This window comes from Hipposideros armiger, unplaced genomic scaffold (assembly GCF_001890085.2).
Source record: "Hipposideros armiger isolate ML-2016 unplaced genomic scaffold, ASM189008v1 scaffold_792, whole genome shotgun sequence".
Classification (NCBI taxonomy): domain Eukaryota; kingdom Metazoa; phylum Chordata; class Mammalia; order Chiroptera; family Hipposideridae; genus Hipposideros; species Hipposideros armiger.
The window spans coordinates 368,280-381,077 of record NW_017732142.1 but is presented as its reverse complement, the minus strand read 5'-3'; the positions used below and the strand labels follow the sequence as shown (position 1 = coordinate 381,077).

Below are 12,798 nucleotides of genomic sequence, written 5' to 3'. Positions count from 1 at the left end.
TCAGTAGACTGGCAATAGTTCAACACTCGCAAGAGGTTCCATATACACAAGTAGGCACATTTTGTACCGTAGGACCCTACTTCCCAGGCTTCTGCTAAGAGAATCAAGGGTAGGCTTCTAACTCAGAGGCAACCATCTTTTATCTGAGATTGAAGTATTTTCTTGAACAGGTGCTTCCCATATTGGGTGGTGGCTGGCCATAACAATAGAATCTTCTTTGGGAAGTCTAAATGCCAAAATAAACAATAAACACACACACATGGTTAACAAAGAAAATAGGCAAAAGACATATCTACAGAGACTGTAGTAAGCAGAAACCATGATATGAGGAGAAAGTAAGTGATGAACAGAGAGAGGTATAAACAGCAGAAGTAAATAAAGATGATGGTGATGTGATCACTGTGGCACAGCACTGAGTGGAGAGCAAGGGACACTTGGTTCTCAAGCAGATCACCTGGTCATTAGAACTATGCTCTATTTTTTAATGTTCCACTTCTTCTTTAAGCCTGACTTGCCAATGCATTTGTTTATAGAACGACCCTCTAGTTCACCATGAGATCTGAAGAGTTTGTTTCCACTGTTCCTTAGGGTCTCCATGTATGCTCACACTAAACATCTAGCACTTGAGATAACCAAAGGTTTTTTTCTCTGTTGCCTGCAACCTCTAAAAGTCCAGATAACTAAATTTTGTCCCAAAGAAAATCAAGCCATAATTAACATTATGAACTAAAGTAACTAGTTGTGCTAAGTGAATTAAGTGAATGAAAATGAAGTGTGATAATTAAAAAGTACAATTAAAATCAAGTGCACTTTTGTATGGTCCTATAAGAAGCAAAAAAATATATCTATATAAAAAAAAGAAAGACAATGTTTAAAGAACAAGACATCACACTGTAATTTGAAGCAGACAAAACAGGGAAGTGAGACATTATCCATATCTAGCATGGGCAATTACCTGTAAGAATCAAGAACAAGATGTGCAAAACGCCCCAGAATAGTCAAGAACAGATGCCCCAAATCTCACTGAGTTTACAACTTAACAGCCAACAGCAAAATAGAACAGCAAATAAGAAAGAAGGAAAAGGAAGACTGCTTTGGGCAGACACTGTCACAAGTAAGACTAGTACTTTAACAGCTTATTAGCAGTGGAAAGAACAAAAAAAAGACCATGTACAACAAGAAAAGACATTTTTAAAGTGGAGTAGTCTAAGGCTACTTAGTGTAGTTGATAAAGAACGCAAATTACTTCAAATGCCTCTAAGGCAGCGGTTCTCAACCTTCCTAATGCCGCGACCCCTTAATACAGTTCCTCATGTTGTGGTGACCCCCAACCATAAAATTATTTTCGTTGCTACTCTATAACTGTAATTTTGCTACTGTTATGAATTGTAATGTAAATATCTTTTTGTTTTCCGATGGTCTTGGGCGATCCCTATGAAAGGGTCGTTCGACCCCAAAGGGGTCGCGACCCACAGGTTGAGAGCTGCTGCTCTAAGGGAATTATTATAGAAATATACAGCATGGTAATTAATATTCACACTAATGACATTCAACCATCAGTAAAATACTACTTTCTTTTCAGAGTTCTCTACAAAAGCTGTTGGGCAAATAATAAATTTTAGTAAAATTCCATGAAAAAAAAGGAAGCTTTAAATGCAGTTTAGCACTAAAAAGAATTAATCTACATTAGACAACTTACTTATTTGGGAAATTCATTCTTTGTTAATGCCAAATAAATACCTTATTGCCTTAAAAAACAAACAAACAAACAAAACCCACCTCTTAAATACTTAAACCCTTTGGCAAATAAAACTTCACATTTCTTCTATCCTCATGTTTATTGTAGAAAAGGTTATATTTACCTTTGAAGTACCAATGAAGACTATAATTGAGTAAAATATTCTCTAGAGAAAAATTTGAAAAATGAATTTCAAGTAGTCAGTTGTCTTTTTCTTGTCTTAGAACGTTAACAATTAAAGACTTCTGAAGATTAAATGTCAAAGTGAAGAGTTTTAAACAATCTTTAATTACTGCTATTATCAAATTAAATTGAAAACTAGTATTAAGAAAGGTTTTATCTATTCAGAAAGTATTTGTTAGGAGGCCAGATTGAAAAGTTAATGACATGAAACTTTAATTCCAAATTCATATTCTGTACATAGAATTGTTAAAATTTACTGTTCTTACAGATTTGCATGAAATACTGAGTTGCTCTGTTTCTACTACTGTATAAGTAAAAATATTCCCTGTATTTCGCTTTACTTTTACAGTACTACCACACTCAAAACTTTCTGATTCCAGATTCGTGGGTTTTCCACACATCAAGCAACTGTCTGACACCAGCTGCATATCATACAATTCAATTCAGTTCTGAGATGATCTACTTGGAGATCGTGTCAGATTCCACAGATCAACGGCGCAGTTCTACAAGACTCCCTTCCCACCCCACTTCTGATGCCAATCATGTCCTAGCTTGTCACCTGTACTTCTGACAGACTGGCTATAAATCAGGGTTCCAAGGACCCCCTCCTTCGGTTCGATCATTTACTAAAATAGCACAGCTCATACAACTCAGGGAAACACATCTTTACCAGTTTATTGTAAAAGGATTTGATCAAGATGAACATCCAGATGGAAGAGATGTATAGTGCAATCTACAGAGGAAGGTGCACTGAGCTTCCATTTCCTCGCCAAGCACGCCAACCTCTTAAAACCTCCGCCCGTTCTGTGGCCCAGAAACTCTATGAACCCTGTACTTTGGGATTTTTATAGAGGTTTTTCATCGCATAGGCATGATCAATCATTAACTCAGTCTCCAGCCGTTCTCCCCTTCCTGAGGGGTGCGGGGTGGGGCTGCAAGTTCCAAGCTTGTAATCATGGTTTCGTCGTTCTGGTGTCCAGCTCCCTTCTTGAAGTTATCTAGGAGTCCACCAGGAGTCGCTTCGTTAACACAAAAGACACTCATATCCTCTAGGATCAAAATCCAAGGGATTTGGGAGCTCTGTGTCAGGAACTAGATCAAAGACCAAATAGTACAACAAAATATGCTCCTACTGTTCTTATCAGGAAATTAAAAAGTTTTAGGAGCTTGGTGCCAGGAATTGGGTTCAGAGACCAATATATACATAGTTGCTAATATTTCAAAACTACCTTATTTAATCTTCACTTCTTGAGAATGAGGAATATGATCCCGTTTTATAGAAGAAGAAACTCAAACTCAAGACATTAAAAAATTTAAGTTAAGAAGCTAGTAAGTGGGGTTTAGCTGGGATTTAAGTTCAATACAATGTGCTTCCAAACCCATTTTATAGTAATTATTAAGCAACCACCAGAGTATGTCCCTGGCTGGGCACTACTTCAGATATGGTCAACCACATACTATAAAATACATGTATATTCTGCTTGGTCAGTGAAATTGTGTTGATAAGTTGTGCAGGTGTGGTGTGTCTAAAATTGATGTTTATAAACAATGGCAAAGAAGTCTTATAAAATCCTGAGTTGCATTTTTGTTTGAACACCAATTCATAAAGTAAAACGTATAATTAAAGATGTTCAAACATTGACTAGAGATTTGGCATAGGAAAATGCCAGGTCTTAGCTAAGTGATGTAAAATGCAATTGGGGGAAATGCACTTCCATTTTTACTTCACTAAAAATTGTAAGAAAGAAAAAAACTACTGGTACTTAGAAACGTAAGAAAAAATTGCCAATTTTTTCATTTTTGAAAATTATCAAATTGAATTTTAGGTGTATCATAAATTAATATTAAATTTCAGAGACTATTCAAATGGAAGATACATATATACATATATACATACATGTATATGTATACATACATATGTAAACATATATATATATATATATATAATGAAGGATATATCAGACAATAGAAATATTTAAATTTATCAAAAAATGCCATGAGAAAAGAAAAACAAAAAGTAGGTAAGAAGATAATGAGGTTGTGTTTGATGTAGGTTAGTAAGGGATGGAAGGTAACATGTGACCAGAGGTCAGAATAAAGTGAGGGAACTAAGAGGAAAAGGCAGAATGCTTCAGGTTGAGAAATCAATCAATACAAAGACATAAGGGAGAAGCATGTTTAGTATGAGGAAAAGTATGAAGGCCAAAGTGGCCAAAAACAAGTGAGTTACGTAGAAAATGAAAGATAATCAGTACTGGATTTTAAACTATGAATCTCAGTACTGCTAGCAAAATCAATTTAGTAGATTGAGAAGAGAATTTTCTATTTTATTTCATTAAAATTAGTATGGAATGGAGTTCTAGAGTATGTCTTATACAATAAGGACTGCTTTGTGAAACTTCTGCTTCAAATTTGTATGTGTGTTGAGTCTCAATTTAAAATATATACAGTGAGTCACAGAAAGTTCGAAGGGGGCTCATAGGCCATGGAAAGAATCCTAGACATTATTCTAAATGTGACAGAAAGCCAGTATAGAAAGAAAAGGCATAGAGAAATGACAAAATCTACTGACCCCTTTAAAAAGATTACTTTGACCTTCACACAAAGTCCTTATTAATTCAAAGGAGAAGATGATAATTCTAGAGGAGAGAAACCTGGTGAACACCACATAACTAAATTTAACACCACAATAGTAGGAAAAAAACAGTAGGAAACCTCACCAAGTTCCCCCTAATGTGATACTCTGGAAAGGAAATATCATTTATGTAGCATATCTAGCAAAAATGCAACACCTGAATCTGATCTTGAGGAAATATTGGAGACGGTCTATAAAGTCAATGTCATAAAGGCTTCATAACTGGATGGTCCAAATGAAAGGAGAGTAAAGAGATATCACAACTAAATGCAGTATGTGACATGGGGTTACATCCCAAGTTGGGGAAAAAAATGCTATAAAATACATTATTTGAACAATTGGTCAAATTTGAATATAGACTCCATATTACAGAAAAGTATTATATCAAAGTTAAATTTCCTGAATTGTATTGTGGTTATATAAAAAAATAGGGGGTTGGGCCAGCCAACTGGCATGTTGGGTAAGAACTGGTTTGAGACACCAGCTCTGAGCAGCAGGGCCCTGGTTCAGATGCCACATGAGGGCCAGTGACGCTGCCCTCTACAGCTAAGATGGTGAACAACAGCTCAACTTAGAGCTGGGCTGCTGTGAGTTGCCAGCTACAGCATAGGCTGCAGTGGGGCTGGCCGGCAGCTGGCGTGAGCTTTCGTGAGCTGGCGTGAGCGGCCATCCAATGATCGGTGAGCGACTGCCTCTCCCGGGAAGAGTGCAATGATAATACCAACGTGAGCCAGTAAAGCGACATCCACCACAACTTGACTGAAGAACAAAAGGACAGCAACTTGTCTGTTCCCCATTCCCGATTCCCCAATGCTGTTCCCCTCCTCCAATTCCCCAATTAAAAAAAAAAAATAGGGGGTAAAGGGACCTGGCATGTACAACTCATTCCTAAATGTTTCAGCAAAAAGAAGAGGAGGTAGAAAAAAACAGAGGAAAAAATAAATGTGGCAAAATGATAGATAACATTTGCTAAAATCTAAGCGAAGGATATTGTTATGGGCTGAGCTATATCCCCCCTACCCCAAATTCAGATGTTGAAGTCCTAACTGCCAGTAAGTACCTCAAAATGTGACCATATGTGGAAATAGAACCTTTAAAAGGGTAATAAAGTTAAAATGGGGTCATTAGGGTGCGTCCAAATCCAATATGACTGGTGTCCTTATAAGAGAAGATGAGGGAGAGGACAGCCACGTACAAGACACGGAAGTTGCAGAAGAAACTAACCCTGCTGGCACCTTGATCTCAGGCTTCCAGCCTCCAGAACTGTGAGAAAACAAATTTCTATTGTTTAAGCCACCCAGTCTGTAGTACTTTGTTATGGCAGCCCTAGCAGGAAAATTATTATATATCTAGCTTAATTTGTAATATGGTCCAATTTGATATAATCCAAATAAACAAAAATATTAAGTACCCCAAGGAAATTAAGAATGTAAAGGGGTCCTGAGACCAAAAAGCTTGAGAACCACTGGTTTAGATACTTTCTAAAAGTATTTTCTTCCTCTATAACTTTTTATCCTATCATTAATATCTTTTTGAAAGAATTAGTATGAGTATATGCCTTTGCTACTAGATTTTAAAATGACATCAACCTAAAAGAATTACTTCCTATTTGTAACTCATCTGCTTTCTATCTTAATGGGTTTATATATAAGTTGCAAATATTCTTTTCAGTTGTTTCAATCTTGTGTTTTAAGCAATATATGACGAATACCATGTGATCTAAGAAACTCACTGTAATTTAATTTTTAAAATATTCTATGAACTTTTGATTGCTCAAGTCTATATTTAATTTGATCACTATAGACCAGTGTTGTCCAACAGAAATAAAATACAGGCCACATTCATAAATTTTAAACTTCCTAGTAGCCACATTAAAAAGTAAAGAGAAACAGAATGAATTAATTTTAACTAAACATATCCAAATTATCTCATCATAAAAATTCATATAAAATTATTAATAATATAATTTATTCTTTTTTCATGCTAAGTTTTCAAAATGTTTGTGTACTTTATATCTACAGGACATCTCAATTCAGAAAAGCCATATTTCAAGTGCTCAATAGCTGTTATGTGAGCATTCGCTAATGTTTTACAAAATATATATACCACAGCTCTAGATACAACCAAAAATAATTCATCTTCAGTTGTACTTGAATTCTGACTTGGTCTTTACATCCCACTGACCACATCTTATCACTTTTCTTCTTCAGTTCTGATATTTAATATTGGGTTGTTGGAAAAGTCACGATGAATTTTTTTCTATGTTTTTCATTGCAAAAAATGCGTCATGACTTTTCCGACAACCCAATATTTCTATTTTTGGTGCTGTTACATATAGTCATTTAACATTTTACTTTTCAAATGCCAAATTCTAACCCCGATTTACATTTCTTTCAGGGAATTTTATAGTTTGAAAAATCTGTCATTTACAATATAGAGTTCTGACCTTTTTGTTATAGTATTTTTTCCTAAAACTATAAAGACATATTCGTATGTTGACCTTTCCATGTACAGGTAATTTTAAATTATCTGAAATCATGACAAATGAAATCAAGGCGAGAACTTAAAGCCACTGTTGAAGAAAGCACAAACTGTCAATAAAGCACTACTTGATTCCTAAAGTGGATGTGGCACTGAACATCCAAACTATTATAATCTCCTTCACTTCCTTTCTCCAGCGACAAGCCAGCTGGAGCCCTCTTGAGTACACCACGAAACTACCATCTGACCAGGTAGACTTTGACTTTCATATAATACACTGTTTACTTCACTGAATGTTTACCTACATTCATTAAAATGACTGATAGCAAAATTAAAGTGCTTATAATTGTACAAAACAACTTTGGTCTCAAATTGAACCCAACTGAGACAAAGATAAGACTATTTAGGAGGTTCCAGTTCAAGATGGTGACATAGGAAGATCCTAAACACACCTCCTTGTGTGGACACACCAAATCTACTCCTATATATGGATCAATTTCCCCTGAAAAGCCCCCCAAAGACTAGCTAAGTGACTCCTACACATCAGGTGAACTAGAAAAAACCCACCCACCCCAGGCACGGTGAACCACACTGGGAAGGAACTCAAAACCCTGAGCTTCTCCCTGAGGAGCAGTGAACTCGAACCCCACACATCAGGTACCGCAACTTATAAGAACTGTACTTGAGAGATGAGTGCCAAAGTACCTAGCCAATGGGGCTTGCATCCACAAATCTCACAGGGTTAAAATGAACTGAGAAACGGTTCTTAAGGGGCTCTCACACATGGACTCACCCCCCCCCAAACCCCATGCAGAGGCAGCTGACTGCAAAGCGTACAGACTTTCTGTGAAAGAGGCTTATTTGCTTATCTCAAAGCATCAGCAAGAGATGCAGGCATCTAATATAATACACATGTGGGAAGCTACTGAAATCCTCTTCAGGTATGGACACTGATGGGCACTAACTTTGAGCTCTCCCTCTGCCTCACTCCAGGTCACCACTATTGCCCAGAAAGGAGTTTGTATCCTTGTCTGGTCCTCCAGTTTTTGTGGCTGCCACCCAAGGGGAAACCTCTAGGTCACCTCACTCTGGCTCAGGGGTCCCGCAGAACAGTAACCAACAGAGAAAGAGTTCTTAACTGGCCACCCCCACCCAGAGCACAGCAGAGGTGCCCAGGCTTTCTGTAAAAGCCTATCTTCATCCCTGTGGCCTAAAGGGCCAGTGCCTAACTAAACACACATCTAAGAGCTGACTAGAGCCTTCTTGGGAGACCTTAGAGGGTGCGTGCTATCTTGGTGTTCTCCCTCTGCTGTACTGCAGAGTGCCAGTGTCTCTGGAGGGGAGCTTATACACGCATCTGGAACCCCAGTTTTTACATCTGGTGCTCTAGCCTTTGTGGCTGCTGCCCAGGCGATGACCCTGATTGTTTGGCTGTGGTGCCCAGTGGGGCTTACATTCCAGGTCCCATGTGATGGTAACAATCAGACAGTTCTTACACAGCATGGACAGCAAACAAACACACGCCCAGTCTTTTTGTGAAAAAGGGCTATTTTCTTGTTGTGGACCTTCAGCGTAGGGGCGGTCTTCTGGTTCGGCACATGTCTAGGGACTTCCTAAGCTTCTCTCCAGGGACAGAGACCAGCAGGCACTATCTTTGCTCTTCCTCTGACGTGTCCCAGATCAGTGGTACCTCCTGGAAAGGAGCTTGTACACTTGTCTGGCACTGGGATTTTTGCGGCTGCCACACAGGGCATACTGCTAGATTGCCTGGTTCTGGTGGCCAGCAGGACTTACACTTGTGTCCCCACAGGAATATATTTTGCATACTTTAAAGGCTGCTGCATGAGGGCCTGGCTTTCAATCAGCCTGAATCTAGATGCTGATTGAGAGCCTCCTTTTTGAGATTCTGACAAGTCTTAAAACAGCATCAATGACTGGGAGCCACTAAAACAAAACAGGTGGCTTAAGACAATCACAAAGGTTTGCGAGATGGCCAAGACCAGGACAGAGTTGAAAGATAAGGTTCATCACCTATATGGGGCCACAGCTTTAAGACTGGAAGAAGTAGCTGTCTTATCCAATGCAAAGAGACAACACACAGAATCAAGGGAAATGAAGAAATTAATGAATACACTCTAAAGAAAAGAACAAGATAAACCTCAGAAAGAGACCTTAATGAAAGTGGTATTGGTGATTGACATGATAAAGACATCAAAATAACGGTCATAAAGATGCTCCCTGAGCACAGGGGAAGAATGGATAAACAAAGTGAGAACTTCAACAGAGACAGAAATATAAGTAAGTACCAACGGAAGTCACAGAACTAAAGAATAAAATAACTGAAATAGAAAATACCCTAGAGGGGTATAGCAACAGACTAGATGAAGTAAAAAGTATCAGTGAATTCAAAGACAAGGCAATGGAACTAGCCCAATCAGAACAGCAAAAAGAAAGGAAAAAGTGAAAATAGCTTACAGGACTTATGAAACAATATCAAGCCGAACAACATTCACATTATAGGGCTCCTAGAAGGGAAGGGAAGGGAAGGGAAGAGAAGAGAAGGGAAGGAAGGAAGAAAAGAAAGAAAAGAAAGAAAGGAAGAAGCAGAAAACTTCCCTAACCTGAGGAAGGAAAGACATCCAGCTCCAGGAAACCCAGAGTGTTTCAAATAAGATGAACCCAAAGAGACACAGCAAGGCACATTATATTTAAAGTATCAAAAGTTAAAGACAAGGAGAGAACCTTAAAACCAGCAAGAGAAAAAACAACTTGTTATGTACAAGGGAATCCCCATAAGATTATCAGCAGATTTTTCAGCAGAAACTTTGTAGGCCAGAAAGTGGCATGATATATTCAAAGTGCTTAAAAAAAAAGAAAAAAAAATTCCAACCAAGAATACTCCACCCAACAAACTTGTCATTCTGACAAGAAAAGCTAAAGGAGTTCATCACCACCAGACCAGCCTTACAAGAAATGTTAAAGGGACTTCTTTAAGTTGAAACAAAAGGGCACTAATTAGTAACAGGAAAATATGGAAGTATAAATCTCACTGGTAAATGTGGTGGGCTAATCACGTACAAAGCTAGCATAAACATTAAAAGATAAAAATAATAAAAACAACCATAGCTACAATAATTTGTTAAGGGATACACAAAATAAAAAGATGTAAATTGTGACATTAAAAACATAAAATGTGAGTGGTGGAAAAGAGAGACGTGCGGGTAATAAAAATTAATTATAAGAGTAAGTATTTAATTTTGGTACAGCTTCAGTGGTACTTCTGCCTACCACTGGTCTTCTGCCGTTCCACCTCATTTGTCTACATAGGTATATAATCTAAAAATGCTCATTTTTATAAGTCCTTCGAGTACTGTAATGTCCAGCCATTAAAGAAAGTTGTTAAGTATCCAAAAAAAAGACTAGGAAAGGTTAGTGAGTGAGAGGACCAGTCAGCTCTCTTAAATCAATTTCCCATGATGCTTTTGACTTTGGTTCCATGTATTTTGCTAGAATTCACTGTCCCCTCAACTTATATAAGAGGAGGAAACACACTAGGCCAACCTTGGCAGAAATTTTCAAGAATTTTCTGTTTTTGTTGTTTTTTTAGTTTCAGGTGTACAAAACAATGTAATAGTTAGACATTTACACACCTCACAAAGTGATAACACCCCTCCCCTAATCTATTACCTCTCTGATATCGTATATAGCTGATCTGTATCAAAGACTGAGAGGTCTAAAAACAAAATAACATGAGATCAAATTGTTCTCTCTTCTATTGCTTTTGCTTGGACTGAGAGTCCCAACACTTCTCGTTTTACTAATAAGATTAAATTACTTTCTACATGCAAAGCTCTAAATTTGCCACTGACTTACTACATAGACTCTCCTCCCATAAACAACTCTCTGAAATATGCACTTGGTTATAGAGTATTAAGTAATAAATGATTCCCCTAAGCAAGACTATCTAATAAAGTTATAAATTTAAAAAAATCTATATATAAAAAGCTGAGGACCACACCCCAGAATACAGATTTTTACACCAAACCAGTCCAGGCATCATCCTTCAGTATTTTAATGCATACCTCTCAAAACTTTTGAATAAAATGAAATTTTAAGAGAAAAAAGTTAGTCAATTTATATATTTATGGCATACTAGAAAAAGGGGGAAAAATCCAGATTAATTAAGGGCTTGATTAAAAATATTCCAAAACAGGCTAAACCACTTGACACAGAAGGGTTTTCTAAGTTTATAACAGGTCCTACTGATAATCAGTAAGAAACACTAAAACAAATAAATTCTTCACAAAAGAATAAACTATCAAAAGTAATATATGAAACAATCAACAGTAAAACAAATAACCAACAAGTTAAAACAAGATCCTATATCTTACACACCAATTAGTAAAGATCAAACAAGAAATCGAAGAGGTAAAAATGCAGTAAAACAGGCAATAATTATGAACATTACTAATGAGAACATAAAATGGAAATCAATATGTCATAGCCTTAGTCCATTACTCATTAATTTAACTTCTGTAACTCTTTATTAGATAAATATCCTTGAATATAGAAAATACTTCATGTAAAAGCAGATTTTAAAAACACCATCATCATAAATAATGCAATTCAAAAAAATTTAAACACATGTATTGTAACCTGTACACAACCACTACACACACACACACACAAACACCAACAATAACATTATAGTATCATCCAACCATTAAACCAGAGCTTGAAATAACATGAAAACATGAAGAAATGCTGTGTCATAATGTTAAATGAAAAGACATGACATTATACTCATACAGTACAGGCATAAGTGTATGTAAAACCTGCACAGAAAAAAAGCCAGCTGAAAGATATCAAATATGCAATGGTACCAAAACAATACAACAGTTTTTTATTGGGGATAGTGCTATGAAAAGTTGCTACTTTATGGAGTGATGAGATTTATATCACAGCCACAGATTTATATCACAGTAACTGCTAACTAGGCCATCGCTGTAAAATATATATTTGGTCAATAATCATCTCATCTGAGTATCTTCTATTTAGTCACAAATTTTTAGAAATATTATCAAGAACTTACCACATGAGTAGTTTTTAATGTATTGCCATCAAATCTGCATAAGCTGGAACTCTCTTCAAAGAAAATATCACATTCTTCTAACTCTTGAGCATTACAAGGAGGTTTTCCTTTATCTGGATTTGGATTCTTAGACCAGAAAATAAAATAAATGAATGGATGTTTTCATTTTTTAAAATGTTAATATTACAGCATTAACTAAAAACTGACTTTCAGACCCATGACCCAAAATAAAAATGTAACCAACAGTCAGAAATGGTTAAAATCGGCAAAAAGTATTATATATTGAAACAGCTATTATAAACAAGTTGTATATATTCAAAGATGTAAAACAAAATAAACATGTTGAAAGACATATGGAAGATATAAAACAGAAACACATTTACCTTCTAGATATGAAACGGAAAATATAATCTCTAAAATGGAAAGCAAAATAGATAGGATTGACAGCTGATTAGACACTGCAGAAGAAAAGCCCAGTGAGCTTGAAACATAATAATAGAGTCTATCTAAAGTGAAACACAGAGAAGACAAAAAGAAAACACAGTACCCCAGTGACCTGTGGAAGAATATCAAATGGTCTACTATGAGTAACTGGAAGGGGCCAGGAAGAATGGAAAACAAGTTGAAGAAATGGCCAAAATATTTCAAATTTCATGAAAGCTATAAACT

At 36.6% G+C, this 12,798-nt stretch overlaps 1 protein-coding gene across 1 annotated transcript in view; it reads right to left on the bottom strand.

The window, feature by feature from the left end:
* NUDCD1 (NudC domain containing 1) overlaps window positions 1–12,798 on the bottom strand; it is a 65,767-nt gene that overhangs the window by 11,162 nt on the left and 41,807 nt on the right. Inside the window, exon 8 of the mRNA XM_019628466.1 lies at window positions 12,130–12,255. Coding sequence (XP_019484011.1) covers window positions 12,130–12,255 — 126 coding nt within the window. The remainder of the gene's footprint in view (window positions 1–12,129; window positions 12,256–12,798) is intronic.